This window comes from Oryctolagus cuniculus, chromosome 18 (assembly GCF_964237555.1).
Source record: "Oryctolagus cuniculus chromosome 18, mOryCun1.1, whole genome shotgun sequence".
Classification (NCBI taxonomy): Eukaryota; Metazoa; Chordata; class Mammalia; order Lagomorpha; family Leporidae; genus Oryctolagus; species Oryctolagus cuniculus.
In genome coordinates, this window is record NC_091449.1 from 17,559,584 (window position 1) to 17,586,767 (window position 27,184).

Here is a 27,184-nt window from a genome sequence, read left to right on the forward strand (position 1 = left end):
ACCTCCTGTTCCGGTCCTGGTAGCACTTCCTGGCTTACTTCTTCCTCATGTGAGAAAGGGCCACCGGCTCACCTGCAGAGCTCAGGGGTCCAGAAGCTTCCATGGGCATGGATCTGGATTCCCACAGCAACCTGGCCCATGCTGACATCTTGGGGGTAACAGGTGTCCATACTTGAGCTCTCCCCCTGTGCTGCCTAAGCTCAGGCCCTGCAGGATTCCCTCCAGGAACTTGGAGAACTTCTCTGGGCTCCAATTCTTGGGCAGCTGACACCAAGTGGCAGGATTCAGGCACAGGGGCTCCCTGTGCCTAAATCTTCCTGGACCCTTCAGTGGGTGACCCTGATCTGCCTGAGAGGTGGGCCATCCTAGGATATCATTCTTGCCAGGGGAGGTCTCCTAAAGGTATTCTGGGATCTTGCAGGAGGTGGGCTACAGCCAGGGTCTGAGCCATGTGGTGGCACTGTTGCTCATGTATATGCCCGAGGAGGACGCTTTCTGGGCCCTGGTGCAGCTCATGGAAAGCAGGAAGCACGCGATGCACGGTAGGTGGATGGCGTGTGGGGCCCAGTGCATGCAAGTCCGTGCACGGCCCTCACTGGCTCCTGAATGTGCAGGACAGTGTCACAGTGTGGGGGGGGCTCCCAGGAAGCCAGGGCTGGCAGAGGCCTCCCAGACTGAGCCAGCCCCCTTCTTTTACCACCACCCAAAGGCCCTGCAGCTTGGCCATGGCCATCCTGGGTGTGAGAACCTTCAGAACAAGGGGTCCTGTCCTTGTCCAGTGACTCAGGTCGATTCTGACTCTTCTGCCTCACACGTCTGTACACAACTCTCAAGCACAGAGCCACACCCAGGGAACTTGTGGAAGGCAGCATCCCCTGTAGGGTCACCCCTCCTCGCTCCTGAGTCTTGGAATGGTCAGGAGGCACCCAGTCTGACTTGCACCCACCCCAGCGGGCTCCAGGGGGCAGCCAGGCCTGGGCTGCACACAGTCACCCACCTGCACCCACCTCCCAAGCAGATCCTCTGCCCTGGCCACGTTCATCCCCACCTGCCCCTGGTCCAGCCTCTCCTGACCCTCAGTGCTCAGAAGCACCCCACCCAGGCCTGGGGCTCTCCAGCCTTCCTAGGAGGAGGCTCTCACGTGGGGGTGTGGCTGATTCTACTCAGGTTTCTACAAACCAAACACCCCCAAACTGGAGCGATTCCAGCAACACCTGGGGCTCATTGTGCATCGCGTGCTCCCCTCCCTGGAGAAACACCTGGTAAGTTAAGCATCTCCTTTCTCCTCTTGGGGGCTCTGGGCTCATGGGACTGCTTCCTGAGCCAGGGGAGGCCACGTCCTCACCAAAACTTTCCTTGGTTACGGGGGTCCACGGCAGCTTGGGTGTTGGTTTGTTGTCCAGCACTTGGTCCCCCAGAGTTGGCGTAGATTGAAGGGAGATGCTGTCCCCAGAGCAGAGTGGAAGGAGGGACCTGTGTCCCTTCAGGAACCTGCATGGCTGGGAGGGGGGATGCCCCTGCTGCTGGGCTTCCTGCACCCAGGGGCTCTGCCCCAGGGCTCAGATTAGAGGGAGTCAGGCCTGGGCCCTGGGCCCTGGGCCCTGAGCCCCCTCTGCCTCTGCCTCTTCTTAGGAGAAGGAGGGTGTGTGCCTGGAGGACTCCACCGCCCACTGGTACATCCAGTGCTTCCTGGATGGGGTAAGTGCCCCGGGGACCCCTTGCCCAGGGAAGCTCCTGCCCCAGTGCCTGGTTCTCTGGTGCTGGTGGCCTGTGACTCTGAGCTCCCCCAGCCCCAGCAGACACAGGAGGGAGCCTGCTGTGCAGACCAGGCAGGCCCTGTCCAGCCCTGCTAAGGGTGGTCCAAGCTGAGGCTGAGCCTCAGAGCCAGCAAGGAGGGGACAGGTCCCACCAGGACCCATCCTGAGAGCCTGGCAAAGGCCAGAGCCCTACAGTGAGAGGCAGGAGATCCATAGACCCCCCGAGGCAGAGGCTGGTGGCAGCACAGCCCAAGGGCTGAGCCCTCCCCAGGTCCCTGGGGTGTCTGGCATCTCCAGTGTGGCTTCCAAAGTGTGCAGACCCCCAGGGTCCAGGACAGGACATGGTCATCCTCTGTGGGTCTGGTTCGCTGAGTGGGCAGGGATGTGGCCATGAGGCATGGCCTCCCCTCCCCTCCCAGGAGGAGCTCTGGCCTTCTTGTGTGATCAGCCTCCTGGAGTCTCCCTCTGTCCTAGGGGAGTGACACTGCACACCCACCCCTGTGGGCCCTGCTGAGGCCCTGATGGGCGGGTCCTCCAATGCCTCTGTCCCCAGGTGCCGTTCCCCCTGGCTCTGAGAATATGGGATATATACATCCTGGAGGGCGAGCACGTGCTCCCGGCCATGGCATACACGGCCCTCAAGATCCATAACAGTGAGTCCTCAGGGCCCACAGAGGCCCGGGTGCTGGGGACGGAGGAGCTGGGGGTCCCCTGCCTGTCCCTCGTGAGCAGGGCTTGAGGGAGGGATGAGGGGGTTGGGGAGGCCTGGGTTCCCTTCAGGAGGGCACTGAGAATCCCCCTGTTGCATCCCCAATCCCAGGCCCCCACAGACCACAAGGAGAAGTGGCCAGGGTCATCGCACTGGAAATTGGCCCCTGAGCAGTCCCTCTAGTGCTTGGCGTGACACCCAAGGGTGTCCAAGGGTGTCTGCAGCCCATGTCTGGTGCTGGGACAGGGCTTGGAGCAGCCATGGTGGCTGCGCCATCCCTAGGGCCCCTCCCAGCCTGACACCCACCCCCATGTCTAGAGCGCCTGCTGAAGATGCCCCGGGACCACCTCCGGGAGTTCCTGCAGGTGACCCTGAAGCAGGCCTGGTCTCTGAGCGAGGACGCAGTCATCAGGCAGCTGCGGGCCTCCATGCGTGAGCTGGGGAAGCTCCAGTGCCTCCTGCCTCCCGAAGGTGAGTCCAGCACACGGCCCCATCCCATGCTCCCTTGGGGGAGTCAGTAGTGGGAGTGCCAGGCCCTGACATCCCCGCCCAGGGCCTCACCTCTTCCTGGTCCTCCTTGTCCTCCCCGGGCTCAGCAGTTCTGCTTTCTGAAGCTCTGTCAGCATGGCCTGGCAGGGCCTCGGGCAGCTTCCCAGAATCCTCCTGTGGGTGCCGGCTCTCCCCCCACCACTCTGGGGCCGGGCCGTGGAGCTGTCCTCAGGACATTTGTGGCTCTGGCTCCTCGGCTGACCCCCACTCTGGAGTGGATTGGAGGCCCCGCCTTGAGCTACCCTGCCCAGGTCTGGAGCAGGTGCCCTGGCTCAGTGCCCCCAGGAGCCTGGAGCACAGCTGGACCCCCACTCCAGCAAGATGAGAAGTGGCCCTGCCTGCCCAGGGGGCCCCTCCCCAACTGACCCCACACAGGCTCCTGGCCCGATGACCACAGCTGTCTGCACACAGGACCCTCCTAGGACAGGGGTGGGCGGGGCTCCCACCTGCATGTGGGCAGGGCTAGAGGGAGGTGGGGCTGTGGGAGACCCTGTGCAGTGATGTAAAGGCTACCGGCACTGGATCCCCTTCAGCCATCTGAGAACCCCTGGAAGGCCCAGGTGCCCTGAGCCCAGTTGTGGGGGCCGAGTGCACTCCTGCAAGCAGGGCTGGGCACAGAGGCAGGGCTGGGGGCCCCGCGGCAGAAAACAAGAGTGTGGGCTCTGCAGCCCTAGCCTCGGGCCAACAGAAGGCAGCGGGACCCGGAGCATCGCTGGCTTCTGGGCTCTAGTGGGGAGGGGTCCCCATGCTCATCCCCTGCTGCTGCTGCCATCATGGACCTGAGCGCCTGGGTCCCCATGCAGAGCAGAGATGGGCTTGTCCCAGCTCTAGAGGCTCTAAGTGGGGGCCCAGGTGCAGGCTGTCCAGGCACTGGGGAGGCCCCACTGTGCCTCCAGGTGCTGCCTCCTTGGGTGCTCATGGGACAGTAGTGGTGACAGCCCAGTCTCACCAGGAAAGAGACAGTGGCCCAGGGGCAGAGGACACAGGGCACCCCTGCCACCTCTTTAGAAACTGCATTCCCTGTCCCCAAGTCCTGAACCGGACTCCATGTCTGCCCCACAGCCCCAGCTCTCACCCCCATCATCTTAGGCTCAGTTCCTTTCCAGCCATGTAGGAGGGACTCAGATGCGGGAAATCAGCCAATGCACTGTTAGGGCGCAGCAGGTCAGGTGGGGTAGGTGACGGGGTCCTGAGTTGGTGCCTGGGTCCCCAGAGATGAGAGTGAGGCAAGGAGTTCAGGGCCATCCACCCTGTGGGGCTGTGCAGGAGGAGCCGGTGGTGTCCCAGGGCTCCCCTTGCCCGGGCTGCACACACCCTCCCCTCTGGGGCCAGCAGCCTGGAAGAGTCCTCAGCGTCACACGTGGTGATGGGGACCCCAGGGTGAGGTCGGGGCAGGCACCCTGCAGGCCAGACGGGGGCTGTGGAGAAGCAAACCGCGTCTCTTCTTCTTCCAGCCAAGGCCATCGAACAGTGCAGCAGGCCCCTGGGGCAGGCACGCGTCCCCCAGATGCACGTTCCTGCCCCCACTGCTCCGAAGGCCAAAATCACCATTCAGGACACAGTGGCAGTGTGGGAGCAGACCAGGGGTCCCGCTACCCGTGCAGTGATGATCCGTCCTCCAGGAAGCTTTGGCCTCCGCATCACCAAGAGGGAAGGCATGGAGGAGGAGGAGAGCTGGGAAGGCAGCCCAGAGCCCCTCGGCCTGGGCTCCCCTGTGGGGACCGCAGAGTCTCCAGCTGCGGCCAGCCCCACAGAGTCTCCAGAGTACTCGAGGAGGTGGGGAGGCCTGTGCCAGTGCGCCAGTCTCCCTAACCTGAGCGGGCCAGAGCACAGGGAGGACGACTCCTCCGACGCTGGCAGCCGGGAGGGCCTGTGGATGTGGGCTCCTCCACGGGCCTCGGAGCCCCCAGAACCAGGGCCCATGCAGGCTGTCCCCGCCTGGGGGCCACAGCTGAAGACTCCCCCCTACTGGCATGGCAGCCCCACGCACTCTGGGGACAGTCACGGGCTGGAGCCGGCCAGAGCCAGCCCTGGGATGGGAGACCAGGCCCGCGTGCCCTCCCTGGCCAGAGGCCTCCTTACCTCTTATTCTGTGGGGCACCTGGATGATGGGTGCCTCCTAGAAGAGAGGCCGAGTCCAGCATCTGTCCTGCCCAGGCTGGGCAGCAGCCTTCCGTGTGTCTTCACGGCATCCTATGCACTCGGTTGAGCCCCCACCGCCCAGGCTCTTCCTGGGGCCAGGACACCCTGACACTGGAAGACAACAGCCGTGCCAGGAGCCACTGTACTCTCCTCCCCGCCCCCTCCCCCACCGCCACCCTCAGGTGGTGCTGAGCCTGTATTAAATTGTTCCATGGAAACGAGTTTGCTCCAGTTTGTGACCCCGGTGCCCAGCGGCAGCAAGCTTCCCCGTGTTCCTGGAGAGCGTAGGCAGCTCCACAGCCCCCAGCCCCAGGCAGAGACCCACTCAGGACCCTGCAGGCAATGCCTGAGATTCAGCTGTGCCCTGTGGGAACTGGGTCAGGGTGGGAGAGCAGCAGCTGTGAGTGCCCGTGACCTCTGGGACAGATCAGCACAATAGGAACAGCCGTGGTTGGAGGGCCTGTGTCACCTCTGTGCTCTCCCCTAGACCTGGGCGGCCGTGGCTGCAGCATCCCTGGCTTGACCCCGCATGTCTCTCACAGGTATGGGATACCTGTGTCACACTGTATGTTCCAGGACCTCAGGAAGGAATTAAATTCCTGTGGTGTATACGCTGGCCCGTTATCAGGCTTTATTGTCCAGGGGACACCGAGGACCAGCAGGGCTGACTTAACCGCCTTTATCACATTTCTAGCCTTTTCTCCGGATTGGGCTGCTGCAAATACAGCCTTTGAATAAGTATCTCCCACCACTTGGACAAACTTAAGTTGACCCAAGGAGTTCATGTGGGTGAAGTCCACTTGCCAGAGCTTCTTAGGAGCAAGTCCTCGCGGGTTCACTCCTGCTTGTAGCAGTGGGGCTGACGGGGCGAGGGGGCACAATTCTTGCAAGAGTGCACTAGGTGTTTGCATTGGCTCATTGTTAGCTCCGGGAAAAGTGATTTTGTGTTGCTTTCTGCCATATGAAGTTTTTGGTGTAGAATAGGGGCTTGTTCTAGGTGTCTGATGGCAGCCAAGTTGCAGGAGATAAGATGATCGACCTTTTCATTGCCTTGGGAAACTCACATAACAAGCAGCAAGTATGACCTGCAAACCAGCGTAAGCACAGCAATGGAGTTTTTTTTCTGAACTTGAGCCTTGAACCCCCTGGGTGGTTTAAAGGGCCCTGTGCCTCCATCAGCACCAGCAGGTGGTATCGGGAGAGAGGCATCTCCCCAGACTGAGTTGTCCCGAGCCCTTCCAGCCCCTGAGGCTGCAGCCCTACAGGCCCACACGCCGGGTCACCAAGGGGCGGTGCTGCTCTGCCTAGGCCCTCCAGAGAGCTCCCCCAGCCTCCGATGCAGGAGCACAGTGTGTTGGCTCCAACAAGACGAGGGTGTCCATGGAAACGCTAGCAGAAGCGAGCCCGAGACAGCTGCTTGTGCTCTTATCTGGAACCCGGTGAGCAGCAAGACGAGTAACTTAATATCAGGTTATAACCATGAATAAAACCCCACATGTGAGTGCATCCTGATACAAACAGATGACTGCATAAGCAGACGGATGGAGAAGAGACAAATACTCCTGAGAGAGACCCTAAGTAGTCAATGGCTGACTCCGCTCCAGCAGGGGGAGCTACTGCCCCTCCCTGACAGATGTGGACAGTCCTCTGGTGATAACCCGTGGTCAGCCACAGCTGTCATGCACCTGGATGCCAGGTGACAAGAAGGGACCTGATTTCTTTGGTTTTCTTTCCAAACTCCTCAACCCTAGTCCAAACTCCAAAGAGAGCACAGTGTAGGGGACATTGGGTCATCCCTGGCCAGGCCTCCCCTAGAGTGGCAAGGTCAGAAAACCCAGGACAGGCTGAGAAAGCTCCCAGCCCCGAGGACAGGTGGACAACGGGCAGCTGGCACTCAGCTCTGGGTGCTTCTTTGCCAAAAGCAGTTGCCGGATGTGAATCCTGTTTGGCACAGGGTTCTCCCTGGGCTCGAAATAATTGTGTGTCTTTTCTGCTCTGATGCCCAGCAAACCGTATTCTGTCATTGTTGGTGATAGAGTGCCTCCAGCCAAAACAAAACAAAAGTGCTTAATCTTGAATTCACTTGGAAGGCAGAGTCACAGAGAGGCAGAGAGAGAGAGAGCGAGCGAGAGAGAGAGAGAGCAAGAATTTCAGTCCGTTGGTTCACTCCCCAAATGGCTGCAATGGCAGCTGGGCCTGCTCTGGGTCTCCCATTTGGGTGCAGGGGCCCAAGCACTTGGGTCATCTTCCACTGCTTTCCCAGGCCATTAGCAGAGAGCTGGATGGGAAGTGGAGCAGCCGGGACTGGAACTGGAGCCCACATGGGATACCGGCACAGCAGGCAGCAGCTTTACCCATTAAGCCACAACATGGACCCTAATTTTGACATATTGTGACATGTAAAACCTGCACTTTTAAAAATGTGAGGGGCTGGCTTGTGGCTCAGTGGGTTTAAAGCCCAGGCCTGTGGTGTTGGCATCCCATATGGATGCTGGCCAAGTCTGGCTGTTCTGCTTCCAATCCAGCTCCCTGCCATGGCCTGGGAAAGCAGTAGAAGATGGCCCAAGTCCTTGGGCCTCTGCACCTGCGTGGGGGACCCAGAAGAAGCTCTTGGCTTCTGGCTTCTAATCAGCACAGCTCCGGCCATTTTGGTCATTTGGGGAGTGAATCAGCAGATGGAAGACATTTCTCTCTCTCTCTTTCTCTATCTCTCTAACTCTGTCTTTCAAATAAATAAAATAAGTCTTTTTTTTAAAAAAATTAATGTGAGGCAATATCTACACATTCACAAAAGACCTTCAAAAACGTAGTGGAAGCTGCATTTTATGAAAAAGTCATGTGACTTTCGAAATTTTTGCACTGAAATAAGCTTACTGTTTTTTTTTTTTTTTAAGATTCGTTTATTTATTTGAAAGTCAGAATTACACACAGAGAGGAGAGGCAGAGAGAGAAAGAGAGACAGAGGTCTTCGATCTGCTGGTTCACTCCTCAACTGGCCCCCATAGCCACAGGTGTGCCGATCCGAAGCCAGGAGCCAGAGCTTCTTCCTGGTCTCCCACGCAGGTGCAGGGGCCCAAGGACTTGGGCTATCTTCTACTGCCTTCCCAGGCCATAGCAGAGAGCTGGATGGGAAGTGGAGCAGCTGGGACTCAAGCTGGCTCCCATATGGGATGCCAGCACTGCAGGAGGAGGCTTTAACTCACTACACCAGAGCCACAGCACCAGCCCCAGCTTACTGTGTTTAAAAAGGAATTATTGGGGCCAGCGCAGTGGCCCAGTGGGTTAACGCCCTGGCCTTAGGGACCGGTGTCCCATATGGGCACCGGTTCTAGTCCCAGCTGCTCCTCTTATGATCTAGCTCTCTGCTATGGCCTGGGAAAGCAGTAGAAGATGGCCCAAGTCCTTGGGCCCCTGCACCCGTGTGGAAGGCACAGAAGAAGCTCCTGGTTCCTTGCTTCAGATCGGCTCAGCTCTGCCTGTTGCGGCCATCTGGGGAGTGAATCAGTGGATGGAAGACCTCTCTCTCTCTCTCTCTCACTGTCCACTCTGCCTGTCAAAGAAAAAAAAGAGTAATTATCCAGACTTACTTCCTATAATTAATTGACTTTGACACTTATTATCAGGACTTCTACCATGCACTGCTCATTCAAAATATTTGATTCTGATTAATTTTTAGAAGCCTATAGTATTTCTTTTTTGTTTGTTTTTTCATCTATAGTATTTTGAGCAGGAGAATCTTCAGAGCCCATGATCCAGAGAATTCTTTCTGTGACTATCACATATTGGTTTTTTTGTTTTCCTTTTTAAATATTTATTTATTTATTTATTTATTTGAAAGGCGTAGTTACAGAGAGGCAGGGATAGAAAGAGAAAGAGAGAGAGAGAGAGAGTCTGCAAAATTACTCTTTTTTTTTTCTTTGACAGGCAGAGTGGACAGTGAGAGTGAGAGAGAAAGAGAGAGAGAGAGATAAAGGTCTTCCTTTGCCGTTGGTTCACTCTCCAATGGCCACTGCGGCTGGCGCACCACGCTGATCCGATGGCAGGAGCCAGGTGCTTCTCCTGGTCTCCCGTGGGGTGCAGGGCCCAAGCACTTGGGCCATCCTCCACTGCACTCCCGGGCCACAGCAGAGAGCTGGCCTGGAAGAGGGGCAACTGGGACAGAATCCGGTGCCCCAACCGGGACTAGAACCCGGTGTGCCGGCACCGCTAGGTGGAGGATTAGCCTGGTGAGCCGCGGTGCCAGCCTGGATAATTGCTCTAGATAAAGACACTGTAGGGGCTGGCACTGTGGCGTATTGAGTAAACCCGCTGCCTGCAGTGCCGGCCTCCCATACGGGCACTGGTTCCAATCCAGCTCCTCTCTTTTTTTTTTTTTTTTAAAGATTTATTTATTTATTTGAAAGAGTTATATAGAAAGATAAGGAGAGAGAGAGAGAGAAAGAGAGAGAGGTCTTCCATCTGCTGGTTTACTCCCCAACTGGCCGCAACAGAATGAGCTATTCCAATCCGAAGCCAGGAGACAGGAGCTTCCTCCGGGTTTCCCACATGGAAACATGCAGAGAGCTGGATTGGCAGTGGAGCAGCCGGGACTGGAACCAGCACCTCTGCTGTGGCCTGGGAAAGCAGAAGATGGCCCAAGCCCTTGAGAAACTGCACCGCATGGGAGACTGTGGGGAGCAACTCGGACTAGACTGTTACTGGAATTAAGACTTATTCTATGCATCTGCTCTCCCACAATATGGCGCTGAGAAGGGAGAAACAGCTTCTACGCAGCTGCCTCCAGTTCAACCAATAAACTGTAGGACCTGCTCCTGATTGGAGGAGTGCAGTGTACTCGGCGTGTGGGTAGCAGAGTTGGGATTGGCGGAAAAGGACTATGAAGGAGGAGAGAGACAACATGCACCAGGAACATCCATCTGAAGGAACACCTGTGCAGCCCCCGAGAGAGCCGGCCGGCGGTGTGCCGCTCCCCCGCGGAAGTGGGGAAGGTGGCAGGGGGAACTGCCCTTCCACAGAGGTGGAAGGGATGGTAGCCAACCTGGGAAGAACCAGCAGCAAACCCGCGGAGGGCCGAGCAGACAAAAGAACAGCGCAGGGTCCTGTGTCGTTCCTCCACAAAGAGGGGCAGCGACAGGAGACTGGTAAGAAGCTCTTGGCTCCTGGCTTCAGATTGGCACAGCTCTGGCTGTTGCGGCCAACTGGGGAGCGAACCAGCAGATGGAAGACCTCTCTCTCCCTGCCTCTGCTTCTTCTCTGTGTAACTCCGACTCTCAAATAAATAAATAAATCTTTTTTAAACAAGACATTGCAAATGTTAAAAATTAAAATTTAACCTGTTTTGTTAAAAACAACCTTTTAAAGATAAAAATAACGTGGTTTTTGTTCAATTATTCCAGACTATATTCTCACATATAGGGGTAGTGCTAGAAAGAATAGGAAAAAACATGAGAGGACAGAGTAAATACCTGAGATAATAGAGAAATATCTGTTCAAGTGCTTTTCAGTGCAAGAGTAGCTGGTAGAATTAAAGACAGCGTGTGATGTTACAAATCAGTCAGAAACAAGAGTGTAACTCCTCATGCAAAAGGGAGAGCACTGAAAGTAGCCATGAAACGTAAGCCAAAACCTTAGAAGAGAGTGACTGAAATTAGAACACACCAACCACAACCACAAAAAATGGGTTAAATTTATTATAAGAATCTCAGAGTAAAATTTTTTTTTTGACAGGCAGAGTGGAGAGAGAGAGAGAGAGAGAGAGAGAGAGATCTTCCTTTGCCGTTGGTTCACCCTCCAGTGACTGCTGCGGCTGGCGTACCACGCTGATCCGATGGCAGGAGCCAGGTAATTGTCCTGGTCTCCCATGGGGTGCAGGGCCCAAGCACCTGGGCCATCCTCCACTGCACTCCCTGGCCACAGCAGAGAGCTGGCCTGGCAGAGGGGCAACCGGGACAGAATCCGGTGCCCCGACAGGGACTAGAACCCGGTGTGCCAGCACTGCAAGGCGGAGGAATAGCCTAGTGAGCCAGGATGCCGGCCTGAACTCAGGTATTCTAATATAGGACGTGGCTGCAGCGGCTTTACCACTGCACCAAGGGCCTGCCCCCAATGTTTTTCTTAAGCTTTAGGTGTCTTCGCATCAGGAAAGGAGTGGCAAATCCAGACCCAAAATGCAAAGTCATTGTAATCAGTCATTGCTTTCTTTTTCCACTTAACGTGGCCAACTCTTCCCTGGGCTCTTCTGGGGTTCCTACAGACCACAGAGCCTGAACCCCAGCTGCTCTGCTCCAAAGTGGCCCAGACACCCAATGGGGACGATATGGCAGCACCATACTAAGTCTTCCTTTTTTCCACAACCTTGTTCTCTTTCTACCTTTTTATGTTGTAAAGTTTTAGAATTTTTATTTACATTTGTTTATTTGAAAGGCAGAGAGACAGAGATCTCCTGGCCACTGATCCATTCCCCAAATGTCTGCAACAGCCAGGGCTGGGCCAGGCTGAAGCCAGGAGCCCCAAACTCAATTTGGGTCTCCTGTGTGGGTGACAGGGATCCAAATATTTGGGCTATCACTTACTTCCTCCCAGGGTGTAGGCGAGCAGGAAGCTGGAATTCAAAGTGGAGCCAGGACTCAGATCCAGGCACTCTGATAGGGGCTACCAGCATACCAAGCTGTGTCTTCACTGCTGCACCAAATGTCCAAAACAATGGTGCAAGGTCTTTTAAAAAACAAAAAATCTTCCCATTAGCATCAGAGTTGGGGGAGGGGGGAGCAGGTTACAGGTACAGATTCTGAAACTCTGCAGTCTTAAGAGACTGGGTGGCTGCAGCCTCATTTTGAGTATCCATCCCAGTGCAACAGGAGAGAAACAGGACTCATTTAGAAAAATATCAAGCTCCTCACAACTGGACACGTGTCCATTTCTAGCTCCAAACCAATCAGGAGCGAGGAGTGTCAGATCCTAACCGGCAGTGACCCCTGCTGCCCTGGTAGGGACTCCTGAACGTTCAAGCATGCCCAAAATGGCCTCATGTGAACTTTCCGGGGTGATGGTATCAAGCACCATTGCTGTGGTGTGTCGTGTGCAAAAACAGTGAAAGCCAAATCAGCGGTGCCTGTGCAGATCACCTAGCTGGGTGCAACATGGTGTCCTGTGCCCAGGGGTTTGAGCCAGATTGAAGTGCCGTGTGCACTGGGGGAACAGGCACGCCTTCCCACCCCCATGAAAGCACCTGTTCGGCTCCCATAGGACAGCAAGTTGATGGAAGCTCACCCTGCTGTGCTGTCCGTGTGTTGGAGCATGAGCGCCCCATAAACCCTTCTGGGTTGCATATTGGCCCCTTGTCAATTTCTATCTGCAAGTGAGCCAAAGATCCTGGGCTTGGTAAGGCCACTGTGATGTACAAATAGTTCCACTTTCTGGAAGCAGGTTTGTGACAATGTTTCAGGATCACCTTTTGCAGCATGAGTTAATCAAAGAAAAAAAGACAAAGGTTGTCCTTTGCATTCTTCATTAAAAAAATTTTATATATTTGAAATGCAAAATGAGAGAGAGAGAGAGAGCAGGAAGGAGGGAGGGAGGGAGGCAGGGAGGGAGAGAGAGATCTTTCATCCACTGGTTCATTCCCCAAGTGCCCACAGTAGCAGGGCCGAGTTGGGCTGAAAGCAGGAAATACAGCTGCATCTCCCACGTGGGTGGCAGGAACCCAAGCACCTGGGCCTTCCCCTGCTGCTTCTCATGCACATCGCAGGAAACTGAACCCAAGTGCAGACGGACACCCCACGCAGGGGCTCCAGCCACCGCGCTGGCACATCGCCTGCCCGTGTTCTCCACCTCCTTTCAGGCTCGGGACCTTCCACGTCTCACCTGTCGACAGGTGTGCTGGCCTGCCAGGTATGTAGCCTGCTTCCTCGCCCCCCCCCCCCAGCACCAGGTGAACACCATGCTCCCCATCAGCAGCTTCCTGCCTAACTCGCAGGCGCACACCACACACCTGTGGGCCCTGTAGAATCAAGCTTTTTTTTTTTCCTTGAATTTTTATTTTTTTTAAAGGTTTACTTGAAAGTCAGTTACCGAGAGAGCCGAGCTTATTTTTTTAAAACTGGAGGCTTACCTGAACATCTTGCTCTCCCAGTACAGAACCTAACAATTCCCATGCTCTCTCTAATCTGGTCTTCCACTATTTTGTTATTTCCACATAGAGCTTAAGAAACCTTGCGCCCACCCCCACCCCCCATTGAAATACTAAGGAATTCAGCTGTAAAAGCTTCCTGGGGGGGGGGGTGTCGAGGTTTCTTTCATTTTTTAAAAAAATATTATTTATTTATTTGAGTGCTAGTTAGAGAGAGAGGGAAAGACAGAGAGAAAGGTCTTCCATCAGCTGGTTCACTCCGCAGATGGCCAGAGCTGGGCCAATCAGAAGCCAGGAGCTTCTTCTGGGTGCAGGGACAGAGCCTTCCAAGTGAGAACTCTGGTGGCTGCTTCAGTCACAGGAGCTGCAGACCCCGGCCCACTCAGAGGACGGGGTCGTGCACACTCCGCTAAGACAAGCAAGCCCCGCACAGAGACCTGGGGAGCGCGGCCCGCTGGACGCTGGGGGTGGACAGCCCAGCAGGCCCCGCGCGCTCCCGGCGGGGAGGCCAGCCCAGGTCCCCAAGCCCCCGGGCGCCCCGCGGCCCAGGAAGCGAGCCGCGCGCCCAGGACCGCGGGACCCCACGCCCCTCCCCGCCGCACGGCGGCGCTGCGCAAGGCCGGCCGTTGTCCGGGGCCGTTGGGCGCCCACGTGGCTTCTGGACGCCTGGAGGCCGGCGCGGGGGCGGGCGCCATTACGAGAGGCCGGGGGGCGCGGGGTGGAGCCGACGAGGAGCCCAGAGCGCGCCCGCGGCGGCGGCGTCGGGTGGGAAGACGAGGCGCGGCACTGGGGGGCGTGGCGGCCGGCCTGCAGGCGGGGGCGCGTCCAGGGCAGGAAGCTGGAGTCCCCGTCGAGCTGGTGGGCACGGCCCCCGCAGAGGCCTGAGGCTTCCGGCGCGACGGCAGGGGCCGCCCCCGGGGCGGCGGCGGTGGCCGCGCGGCTCGCCACGCCCGCCACGCCCGCCACGCCCGCCGCCGGGCGCGTCGTCCAGGGCAAGCGGGCCAGAGGCGCGGCGAAGATGCTCCAGGTCCTGGTGCTCCAGGTGAGCGAGCGGCCCGCGCACGGACGGTCGGGCCCGGGTCGGTGCAGGCGGGAGGCTGGAGTGCGGGTGGGGGTCGCTTCAGAAGGGGGCGCGTGCGCTGTTCCCGACGACCCCGGAGGGCGGTTGCTGCGAGCTGTCTCGCACTAGGTGTGCGTGCCTGACTCGGGCACGTTGGCAGGTGTGTCGGTGCCCCGCACACCCCAGCCCACGTCCGCCCTAGGTTAGGGCCCTCGCGGGGAGCCGTGGACCTGGCTCCCGCCCTTCCCCCGCCGCCCTCGGGGCTCGGCTTCCGGGACCCCCCCCCCCCCGCCGCCCTCTCCTCACGCGGGTGTCCTGGTCCCCGGGGCGGGCATGGGCCGCCACCTTGGAGACTTGAGGTGCCGGGAGGGCTCCCGAGGAAGCCGGAGGGGAGGCGCTGGAGGAGGGAGTTTACAAACCGGAGCCAGGGTGTGGGATGGGGAGGGGCGCCGCGAAGGAGGGGGATGGGTGGTGTTTGTGTTCTGTGGATTCACCGGACCAGAGCGTCACACACCCCCGAAGCCGCTGACTCCTTGCAAGGAGGCCTGGCTCAGACTTTTCAATTTGTTTTATTTATTTCACAGAGTTAGAGACAGTGAGAGACACAGACAGACAGACAGAAAGGTCTTCCTTCCGTTGGTTCACTACCCCCCCCCCCCCACAAATGGCCGCCACGGCCGGCGTGCTGCGCCGATCAGAAACCAGGAGCCAGGTGCTTCCTCCTGGTCTCCCATGCGGGTGCAGGGCCCAAGCACTTGGGCCATCCTCCACTGCCCTCCCGGGCCACAGCAGAGAGCTAGACTAGAAGAGGAGCAACTGGGACTAGAACCCGGCGCCCATATGGTTCGCTGGCGCCCCAGGCAGAGGATGAACCAAGTGAGCCATGGCGTCGGCCTCGGCTCTCAGACTTTGAAGGGATTTCAGGTCTCCCTGGGAGGCTCCTCTGCACTAGTCAATGTTCTCCATCAGTCCTAAATATGTCAGTCCCAATTCCTTCCTGTGAAAGGGCTCTCACCCATCCTGCCACGTGCACGCCCGTGGGTGCAGGACTTGGGCAAGAAGTGCTGGACTCGTGCCCTCCTGCTTGGGAACCCGTGTGTGTGTTGGGCCCTGGAACCAGCTTATGTCCCCCCTCAGCTCTGCCCGGCCTCCACTTATGACTGCGACCTGGCTCACCCTTGGAGCAAATCTTCTGCCCCTTATAGGAGTATGTGCCCCAGTGAGGTCCAGGTTCCGGCTGTCCTGATCCAGATTGATGTGGCATTTCCATGGATACGGTGCCCCCTCCCACCCTGTGCCCATCAACAGATGATGGGGTACCCTCAGGGTGGTGTGCATGTAGGATGGGAAATTATTTAGCTTTCACATTGTTTAGTTTTGAGGTGTCCTCTTACACATGAGGATGTCATATGAAGTGAGGTGAGCCAAGCAGAAAGGCCCACGTGCTGTATGATTCTGTGGGCGAGTTGAATGGCAGCTGCCAGAGGTTGGGTTTGTGCGTACAGGGCAGATTCAGTTTTGCAAGGTGAGGAATTCTGGAGATGGCTGGTGCTCATGGTTGCACAACAGTGCCAGTCTACGTAATGCTACTGAACTGTACACTTAAAATTGCCCAAAAGGATGAATTTTATCTGGAGTTTGCCACTTTTTAAAAAGATTAACTTATTTGAAGAACAGAATGACAGAGACCAACAGAGAGGGAGGTCTTCCATCCACTGGTTCATTCCTCAAATGGCCGCAACAGCCAGATCTGGCAGAGTCTGAAGCCAGGAACCAGGAGCTCCATCCGGGCCTATCATGTGGGTGGCAGGGGACCAAGCACTGGGACCCCGAGGCACATTCCCAGGGAGCTGGATCAGAAGTGGAACAGGCGGGACTCAAACTGGTTCTTGGTGGTCATGAGACAGGAACCCGGCAGAGAAGAGAAGCAGCGACCCAGAAGACAGCGGCCTCCCTGGGTGACGCAGACAGAGGCGAGAGCTGTACCTGGAGAGCCGCATCACCAGGAGCCCTGTAGCAGGGCAGCTGTGCTGTTCCTGAAGAGTCCGGCCTGCAGGAGACTCTGCCACATCTGGCGGGGCCGAGACCTCTCCTGGCTAAGGAGGGCAGAGAAGAGCTGTTGGCTGCCAGGAATGGGAGGAGGGCTCGCACGCCCCAGCTGGTTAGGTGCCGCGTGTGATGTCTGCATCGCACCTCAGGGTGCCTGTTCAGATCTGACCGCTCAGCTTCTGGTCCAGCTTCCTGTGTGCTCACATGGGAAGGCAGCGTATGATGGCCCAAGGACTTTGACCCCTGCCCCTGTGTAGGAGGTCAGAGTGGAGTTCCTTCCCTCCTCCCAGACTTGGCTGTTGTGGGCATTTGGGGAGTGAACCAGCAGATGGAAGAGCTCTCTCCCCATCCCCCACCTTGCTCTTGCTGTCCGTCTCTCTCTGTCACTCTGCTTTTCAAATACATAAGTACACACAGCATATATGAGGAAAGCAGCCCGGGCCACACACTTCTGTGTTTGAAATCTGGGAGGCCGTAGCACCCTGATGGCTGGGCACGTGGCCTTGGAGAGTGGCAGAAAGCAGTAGTCCTCGGCCTTCCCTGGGAAGCTCCTGGAGGAACTGGCAACTAGAACTCTGTATGTTGCTGTCTGCAAAAACTGGGCCTGGCTTGCATTTTACAGGTTTTAGGAGCAGATTTCATTTAAAAAAAAAAAATTCTAGCAGCCTCAACATTTAACAATAAAAAAAATTATGTATTTTCATTGGGAAGACAGGTCAGCAGAGTTCTTCCATCTGCTGGTTTACTCCAGAATGCCCACAGCAGCCAGGGCTGGGCCAGGCCAAAGCTAGGAGCCTAGAGCTCAGTCCTGGTCTCCCACGTGGGTGACAGCGCCACAGTGCTTGAGCCATCATCTGCTGCCTGACCAGTAGGCATGTTGGCAGGAAGCTGGATTGGTGGTTGTGTGGCCTTGATGTGAACCAGGCACTCTGAGTATCCCAAGCCGTGACCTGACTGCTGCCCCAAACGCCCACCCCTAAGAATGATTTGTAAACGTCTTTCCTAAATTACTCTTTGGAAAATTTTCAAACACAAAACAGCATCATGAATGCCTGTGTGTACTACACCCACACTAACTGGTTGGTAACGCTTTGCTGCGTTTGCACTTCAGAAATATGTGTATGTAAAAATTACTTTTTCTTTTTTGGTTGAGCCATTTGAGAATGAGTCTAGAACTCAGAGCACTTAAGTGATTTTTCTAGGAACAAAGCCTTCCTCTTATAGAACTATAATGTAATCATCACACTTGAGAAATTTAATGTTGGTGCAACACTGTTACCTGATACACAGTCTGTACTCCCTTTGTCCTCATAAGGTCTACTGTAGCTTGTTTTTTCTGATAAAGAACCCAGAACTACACATGCATTTAATTGTCATGGCCTTGTAGAGTTCATGCAGGCAGTACATTGGTCTATCTTTGATGATACTGAAATTTCTGAAGACTAAGGGCAGTCACTTTGCAAAGTATTCCTCAATAATTATAATTATATTAATATATTTAGGTTAGACATTTTTAGTAAAAATGCTACATAAGTTATGCCACGTCAGAGGACAAGATGTTTTAAAAAAAAAATTGATGCTGGGGCCAGCATTGTGGTATAGCAAGGTAAGCTACCACCTGTGATGTCAGGACCCCATATGGGCACCTGTTCAAATCTCGTCTGCTCCACTTAAGATCTAGCTCCCTGCTAATGTGCCTGGGAAAGCAACAGAAGATGACACAAGTGCTTGGGCCTCTGCCACCCATGTGGGAGACCCAGATGAAGCTCTTGGCTTCAGCCTGGTCCAGCCCTGGTCATTGCAACCATTTGGGGAGTGAGTGAATTGGTGGGTGGAAGATCTCTCTCTGCCCCCCTCTCTGCCTCCCTCCCTCTCTAACTCTGCGTTTGAAATAAATAAGTAAATCTTTTTTAAAAATTCAGATTAATTTAAAAATTTTAACTTTTTATTAGAAAATGCATTGGAGATGCAGAAAAGTGTGGAAAATAGTATCAATATTGGGACACCCACCAAACTCTTATTTATTTGAAAGGTAGAGACACAAGGAGAGACAGAGCTCTCCCATCCCTTTGTTCACACCCCAGATGCCCACAGTAGCCAAGGCGGGGCCAGGCCAAAGCTTGGAGCTGGGAACTCAACCTGAGTCCCCCACACTGAGGACAGGGACCCAGTCACTCAAGCCATGGTCAAGAGGCCTCCTAGAGTGTGCACTGATTAGCAGCAAGCTGGAATCTGCATCAGAACGTGCACGGAAACCTAAGCACTCCCATGTGGAATGCAGACCCTGCCTGAGGATTCACTGCTATGACAAAAGCCCACCCCTATTTTTTAATTGATGTATAATTTATTTACAGAAAAATTCATTCCTTTTTGTGTAGACTTCTGTATTTTGAAAAATGCATAGCATCGTGAAATCACCCCAACAGTCAAAATGCCAAATTGTAGCCATTCTAGTAGGTGGGCAATGGTATCTCATTGTGGTACTAATTTGCATTTCCTTGTCACCAGCTTGTTTGCCATCTTTGGTGAGGTATATGTTAAGATTTGTACATTCTTCTAATAATTATGAACTCCTTAAAGTTCTTTATATATTACAAAGTTCTTTGTTAGATGTATGATGTGTGAATACTTCCTCCCAGTTTCCTTTCTCTTATGTTTTTCAAGGAGCAGAAGGTTTTAATTTGGATGGACTTTAATTTATCAGTCTTTGCTTCTATGAATTACACTTTTGGTAGTGTTATCTTTGTCTAATTTAGCCACAAAGGTTGCCTCCTATTCTTTTAGGAGTTTCACATTTAGCTATGTGATCCATCTGACTTAATTTTTTTGTTTGGGGTCAGGAATGGATGGAGGTTTTGTTTTATTTGCATGTGGGTATCTAATTGCTGCAGGACCATTTGTTGAAAAGAGTATACTGTGTACATTGCATTCCTGTGTGCCTTTATCAAACAGGAGCTGACCATGTTCGCGTGTGTCCCTTTGTGTGTGTGTGTCCTATGGAGCTCAGCACCTGTGCTTTCTCCAGCGCCACCCTCGCCTGATGGCTGTAGTCTCACAGCTGAGACTGGGACTTGAGGTCGGATAGTGAGCCCTCCAGTTGTGTTCTTCTTTCTCATGATTATTTAGGCTGTTCGAATTCCTTTGATTTTATTTAACCAAAGATTTATTTTTATTTATTTGAAAGTGAGAGTTACAGAGAGAGGTAGAGCCAGAGAGAGAGGTCTTCCCTCTGCTGGTTCACTCCCCAAATGACTGCAATGCCTAGAGCTTATCTGATCTGAAGCCAGGAGCTTCTTCCAGGTCTCCCACGCAGGTGCCGGGCCCCAAGGACTTGGGCCATCTTCTGCTGCTTTCCCAGGCCATAGCAGAGAGCTGGATCGGAAGTGGAGCAGCCAGGACTCAAACTGATGCCTATATGGTTTGCCATTGCTGCAGGCTGTGGCTTTAACCCGCTGTGCCACAGCACCAGCCCCTAATTCCTTTGTCTTTCCAAGGAGGATCTCATTATTAGCATGCTGATTTGTAACCACCCCTTCCCTGCAAAAATCAACCAGTAAAACCTGCTGGAATTGCGTTGTGTTTCTAGAGCACTTCAGGGGAAAACAGCCGTTTCTTAATTATGGCCCCCACAGGTGCTAGGGGGCATCCCACCCCCAGCACTGCGCAGCATCTCATGAACAGCCTCCATTACTGTCAGCCACCCCTCAAGGTGCATAGTCCATGGTGCTGAGGGTCCAGTCGGGCCCTCCGCTGAGGTGGATGGGCAACCCCTGCCCCAAGGGTGACCTTTTTCGTTTGATCAGTAATTTTTTTATGATCTTGTCCTCATCACCTATTTGTATACAAAAGTTGCTTAAAATTTTAAAACCAATCTAAAGAGACAAAAACTAAAGGATCGCTGCATTTATTTTATTGGGCAGCTGTTCCCTCAAGCTTCGGCCCTGGGTAAGTCAGTCCACTTCCGGAGTTTCTCTGCAGCCACCGGCCCTGCTGGTCTCTTTAGGGCTGACCCTCCTGTGTCAGAGGCTCAGCTTGTACGGTATTGCTGGATTTGAGCTGCACTCCAGTTTCAGGCCACCTGCCTGTCTGTGTTGTGGTGGGTCCAGGGAGCTATCTTGAGGACTTTGACTGTAGTAGGGGTGGATGGAACAAGGGTCTGTTTATTTCTAAGAGTTTGTTTTATCTGTTTGAAGGCTTTTTTATTTGATTTAAAGATTTTATTTATTTGAGAGGTAGAGTTAGACAGTGAGAGGGAAAGACAGAGATAAAGGTATTCCTTCCGTTGTTTCACTCCCCAATTTGCCACAATGGCCAAAGCTACGCCGATCCGAAGCCAGGAGCCAGGAGCTTCTTCCTGGTCTCCCACGTGGGTACAGGGGCCCAAGGGCTTGGGCCATCTTCTATTGCTTTCCCAGGCCATAGCAGAGAGCTGGATCGGAAGTGGAGCAGCTGGGACTCGAACCAGCGCCCATCTGGGATGCCAGCACTTCAGGCCAGGGTGTTAACCCGCTGCACCATAGCGCCAGCCCCGAGAAGTCTTTTTTAAAATAGAGGACTTTTTCCCCACTTTGTGGCTTTCTAAGTCTGGAATTTGCAGGTCTAACAAGCAAATTAGATACAACAGGATCTAAAACAAAAAGATTGAATCATTATTAGAGTACCTAGGAAATGTGTTCTCTAAACCAGGAGCAGGTTTTCTCACAGAGAGAGGCATGTAGGCCTGGCCAGGTACGTATGAGGCCCAACCTCTCTCTGTCTTTACATGGGATAGTGGAAGAGACATCATAAGAAAGGTGTGAACCTCTTGAGGGAAGACGCCCTGTTGACTCCATTACCTAGGCGGCCTGGGAGAAGAGCTGGCTTGAACAGGAGGGTAGTACAGAAGAGGCGGCACTTCTGAAAGGAAGATTGCAGTCCTGCCTGTCCTGACCCGAGGCCTTGCCCTCAATGGCAGTAGTTATCTTGGAAGCTGGCAGAGTAAAGGGCTCTTTGAGCTTGGAGCCAGTAGGATCTGTGGTTCTAACCTGGGATCCCTTCAGCCCCAAGGCAATTCCATTCACCCAGCTCTTGACAGAATTTGGTAGAGGCTGGCTTTTTTTCAGGATGGCTGTTTGCCCCATCTCCTGGCTTTCCAAATTGAAGCCTGATGCCATTTGGGGTAGACTGGCCTCACTGGGTCTCTTTGATGGCAGAACACTGTGTAAAGTAGCTATTAGTTGGCTTGACACCTATCTTTACATTCCTCCTGCTAAAGCAGACCACAGAGGCATCCTCTAGGATGTCAGTTAAGGGGTTGTTGAGTTCTGTCCTTAATCTTTGGTGGCTGAGCTAGAAGTCTGTAGTCACAGGCATGTTTTGACAGTTTTTTTTTTTTTTTTTTTGAAACAATGCAATGCCCATGAGGAGAGCTATGTTCTTTAAGTACGATCAAAACATGAAGATCATTTACCTAATTTGTCTATAAATTTTGTTATTAATTTGCCAAAGAACAACTTTAAATTGGACTTTAGGGAGCAATGAGCACTGTATTATACCTCTAACTATATTGTTTTTAGATAAATAGTATACCTTTATGGTTGCAAATACCTAACACAAGTGCAACTTGTTTGACCAGCAGACCCAAATGCAAACATGTCAATGACTTAAAAAAATTTTTTTTTAGTTTTTCTGTACCAACAAATTGAGAACAGCCTATTTATCATATTTATTTAAGTCAGGTGCACCAGAAAGGTAATTTGTGTTAATTTAGCAGTATTATATGAGTGTTTTTTTTTTTTTTTTTGACAGGCAGAGTGGACAGTGAGAGAGAGAGACAGAGAGAAAGGTCTTCCTTTGCCGTTGGTTCACCCTCCAACGGCCGCCGCGGTCAGCGCGCTGCGGCCGGCGCACCGCGCTGATCCGATGGCAGGAGCCAGGAGCCAGGTGCTTTTCCTGGTCTCCCATGGGGTGCAGGGCCCAAGCACCTGGGCCATCCTCCACTGCACTCCCTGGCCACAGCAGAGAGCTGTCCTGGAAGAGGGGCAACCGGGACAGAATCCGGCACCCCAACCGGGACTAGAACCCGGTGTGCCAGCGCCGCTAGGCGGAGGATTAGCCTAGTGAGCCGCGGCGCCGGCATTATATGAGTGTTTTTTATCCATAAGCAATCAAAACCGTTTTTAATAATTTTTATATAGACATACAATCTGCACATAAGTACCTGGCTCCTGCCATCGGATCAGCACGGTGCGCCAGCCACAGCAGCCATTGGAGGTTGAACCAACAGCAAAAAGGAAGACCTTTCTCTCTCTCTCTCTCTCTCTCTCACTGTCCACTCTGCCTGTCGGAAGAAAAAAAAAAGAAAAGAGGAAAAAAAAAGTAATGGGGCTAGCTGTGGTGCAAAGGGTTAACGCCCTGGCCTGAAGTGCCGACATCTCATATGGGCGCTGGCTCCTGGCTTCAGATTGGCACAGCTCCGGCCATTGCGGCCAATTGGAGAGTGAACCAGCAGATGGAAGACCTCTCTCTCTAACTCTGACTTTCAAATAAAGAAATCTTAAGAGTGTTAATTTTTTTAAATCTATGATGTCAGTGACCCCCCGAGGCTCTTGACATGAGCTGCCTAGACTAAGGAAGCCTTTGAGTCCACAACTCTCAGTATTTGGACAAGGCCAGAAGCAAAGTGGAAGTTCTCTCCTCCCTTTAGAGAAAAGTACATCCTCTTTTGATGGCTGCTTCTTTTCACTGGGGCCTCACGGAGATCCTTCATGTAAAACATTTTTTGCCACAGTGTCTTGGCTTTCTATGCTTGACATGTAAAACAAGTCCATATTTAAACAGACTTTTAAAACTTTAAAACTTTTAAAACTCAGCTGTTTTTAAACAAGTAGAACTTAATGAGACAAAGATTATCTCAGTAGGATACAAAAAGACTATTTTCCCAAATATCTATTAACACTTATGTATTTCATCAACCTCATTGCTTTTACAGAGGATCAGATTTTAATCTTACGTCAAAAAAAAAAAACAGATTGATAACTTTTGTAGCTAACAAGAAAATTTTATAAGCATTTAAGACTTCCACACACCTTTTGCAGCTTACCTAAACCGTTTTATCTTTTCCATTCCAATCTTACAATCCATGTCCTTTCTTTATTATTTCACTAAGAAGCACAGTTTTGACTTGGCCAGAGACTAGTTAAAGCAGTGAAAACAGATTTTATTCAGTACCTCCTGAGGAGAGCTGAGCTCCATCACCAGTGGTGCGGAGGTGCCTGGGTGTTTTAAAGGGAGGGCTGGGGTTGGCACAGCTCAAGGGAAGAGTGAGAAGAGGTCATTCAGGGTAAATGCGTGATCCCAGCTGTGTGTGCTAGCTGGAAGTTATGGAAGTTAGCACGCTGTCATCTTGCAGAAACTGGCATGGCGGCCCTGGCCTCATAGGAGTGGCTACTGAGCAGGGACACACTTCCAGATTTGTAAGCTTTTTTGAGTGAAGCCTCTAAGAACGGAAGGTTGGGGCCTGCCTCAGATGATAGCCTGAACAGTCAGTTCTTCTGGCATTGTGGAGCTTTCTCAGGCTGGCAGGCAGGCAGGCAGGCTTGCTTATTTATTTATCCATTTTATTTAAGAGTAACAGGGGGCGGGGGAGAGAAATAGCTCTTATCTACTGATATACTTCCCAAACGCCTGCCATGGCCAGGACTGGACTGAAGCCAAAGCTGGCAGTAGGGAACCCATTCCAGGTCTCCTGCATGGGTAGCAGGAACCCAGTTGGGCCATCACTGCTGCCTCCCAGGCTCTGCATTAGCAGGAAGCTGGAGTCAGGAGCTGGAACTGAATATTGAATCTTTAGCACTCTGGCGGGGGGATTCAGTGAGTGTCATGACTGTTAGGCCACATGCTCACCACTCAAGTGAGCACTTTAATGAATAATTGCAGTCATCCCAGGGTTGTGGCCTTGTGCTGCTGGAAGCTGGAATCTGGTTGTCTCTGAGTGCGAAGGACTGAATGGAGCCACATGCCCGGAGTGCTGTTTCTAGGGGCAGCAGCTGTAACTGCGTGCTCCTCTGAGCCCTGCACTGCTCACTTACTCAGTACTCCTTGCTGTCTCCCCCATTGCCGTTCAGGACTTGGCAAGGGTGGGAGGGGTGTTGATGTGCAGACATCAGGGCTCCCTCTATGGCTCTATTTCAGAATTTCTCCCCCTAATCCTCACTGGCACCGACAGCTCTGATTCCCCGAGCCACAGTGTGACTTTGTGTTGAGTTGTTGCCACTCTGTACAACTGGGAGGTGTTCTGGGAAGTGCCCAGTGAAGTTCCTTCTTTCGAGGGTCAGCTCTCCAGTGTCTGTTGCTTTTGCTAGCTCTTCATTTATTTTGTGTTTTTTCAGGGTTCATAATTGTGCTGTGTGTGTAACTTATACACTATTTTGCCCTTGCCAGAATGACTGCTATTCATTTTCCAGTTATTTATTATCAGAATAGTCAAACATTCAGAAAAATAATACGATTACTAAGGTGAACTCTTCTATTCCTGCCACTGGTAACTTAGACTCCATATCTCTGGGTGTTTCTGCTTCCATACCTTTTCAGTAGACAGAGTTAGGAAAAACCTCTGAAAAATCATGAGTTCTGGCCGGTGCCATGGTTCACTTAGCTAATCCTCCGCCTGTGGCGCCGGCACCCCAGGTTCTAGTCCCAGTTGGGGCGCTGGATTCTGTCCCGGTTGCTCCTCTTCCAGTCTAGCTCTCTGCTGTGGCCCGGGAAGGCAGTGGAGGATGGCCTATGTCCTTGGGCCCTGCACCTGCATGGGAGACCAGGAGGAAGCACCTGGCTCCTGGCTTCAGATTGGTGCAGCATGCTGGCTGTAGCGGCCATTTGGGGGGTGAGCCAACAGAAGGAAGACCTTTCTCTATCACTAACTCTGCCTGTCAAAAGAAAAAAATCGTGAGTTCTTTTTTAAAATTTAATTTTATTTATTTGAAAGAGTTACAGAGAGAGGTAGAGACAGAAAGAGAGATCTTCCATCTGCTGGTTCATTCCCCAGATGGCTGCAACGGCCGGAGCTGTGCCAATCCGAAGCCAGGAGCTTCCTCCAGGTCTCCCACGTGGGTGCAGGGGCCCAAGGACTTGGGCCATCTTCTACTGCTACCTCTCTCTGTAACTCTTTCAAATAAATAAAATTAAATTAAAAAAAAAAAACTCACGATTTTTTTTTTTTGACAGGCCACAGCAGAGAGCTGGATCGGAAGTGGAGCAGCCGGGACTCGAACCGGCACCCATATGGAATGCTGGCGCTTCAGGCCAGGGCTTTAACCCACTGCACCACAGCATCGGCCCCAAATCATGAGTTCTTAGTGATGTTGTCAATCAAACTTAATTTTGGGGGGCTGGTGCTGTGGAATAATAGGCTAAGCCTTTGCCTGTGGTGCCGGCATCCCTTATGGGCGCCAGTTCATGTCTTAGCTACTCCTCTTCTATCCAGCTCTATTGTATGGCCTGGAAAAGCAGTAAAACATGGCCCAAGTATTTGGGCCCCTGCACCTGCATGGGAGTCCCAGAAGGAGCTCCTGGCTCCTGGTCTTGGATCTGCCCAGCTCTGGCCATTGTGGGCATTTTGGAAGCGAACTAGCGGATGAAAGACCTTTTTCTCTGTCTCTCCCTCTCTCTGTAACTCTACCTCTCAAACAAATAAAATCTTTTAAAAAATTTAATTTTCCATTTTATAATTCTTTCCCCTAACAATAAAAATCTTGGTTTCTAATAACAATAGTAGATAAGACCCATTCAGAGAAGTCTAAGTTTCATCCTTATTCTTTCCACTCCATTCTTTTCTCCTGTAGGAGGTAGTCTGTATTTGTTTTGGTTCATCTGCTGTCATTTAAAAAAATATGAGCAGGCTGTATATATATTCATACTTATTTTTCTTACACAAAAAGAATACTAAAAATGTTCTGAACCTTTTGTATATATGGATGTTTTAATAGGTATTTTAATAAGAAGAATATGTTTAATATTTATATTTTTAAGCTACAGGAGACCAAATAGAACTGATTGCTTTTTGAGTTGTACTACATAATTGAGAATTGCATATTATTGATTACATGTTTTAAATTTTATCTTTGGCTCTTTGGTATGACCATTTAAGAGAAAGGTAGTTGTCAAAAATGATAGATCACTTAAATTAGAAAGTTACATGGTTCTGAGGTTTATTTGGTTTTAAAAGAAATCATGCATTATTTTATAATCTTCTAAAAATTCTGCAGGTTGAAGATCCAGATTGCTTCTGGGTTATTATAAAAGGATGTAGTCCCTTTTTGGATCATGAAGTCGACTATCAAAAACTAAATAGCGCCATGAATGACTTCTATAACAGCATGTGTAAAGATACAGAAATAAAACCATTAATGTTGGAAGAAGGACAGGTATGTATCTGAATGCACTTTATTTATTGTATCTTTATTATTATTTAATGATTTATTTAGTTGAAAGGCAAAGTTAGAGGGACAGATAGATCTTCCATCCTCTAGGTCAATCCCCAAATGGCCTTAATGACCAGGACTTGGCCAGGCCGAAGCCAGGAGTCAGGAGTTCCATCAGGATCTCCCACGTGGGTGCAGGGACCCAAGGACTCAGACCATCTTGCTTTGCTTTCGCAGGCTCATTAGCAGGGAACCAGACTGGAAGTGGAGCAGCCGGAACTGGAACCAGCACCAGCCTTTAATTATCCTATCTTGAAACACTAATCAGGATGTAGGGGTGGGTGTTTGGCCAGGTAGTTGAAACACCACCATGTTAGAGTGTTTGCATTC

General features: G+C 52.6%; 1 protein-coding gene across 1 annotated transcript in view; it reads left to right on the forward strand.

Annotated features, from left to right (window-relative positions):
* Nucleotides 1–463: 463 nt before the first annotated feature.
* The window catches only part of LOC138846457 (TBC1 domain family member 3D-like), a 46,808-nt gene continuing 20,087 nt past the window's right edge, over nt 464–27,184 (forward strand). The window contains exons 1-5 of the mRNA XM_070062361.1: nt 464–542; nt 1,168–1,262; nt 1,633–1,698; nt 2,311–2,410; nt 2,785–2,937. Coding sequence (XP_069918462.1) covers nt 470–542; nt 1,168–1,262; nt 1,633–1,698; nt 2,311–2,410; nt 2,785–2,937 — 487 coding nt within the window. The 5' untranslated portion in view covers nt 464–469. The remainder of the gene's footprint in view (nt 543–1,167; nt 1,263–1,632; nt 1,699–2,310; nt 2,411–2,784; nt 2,938–27,184) is intronic.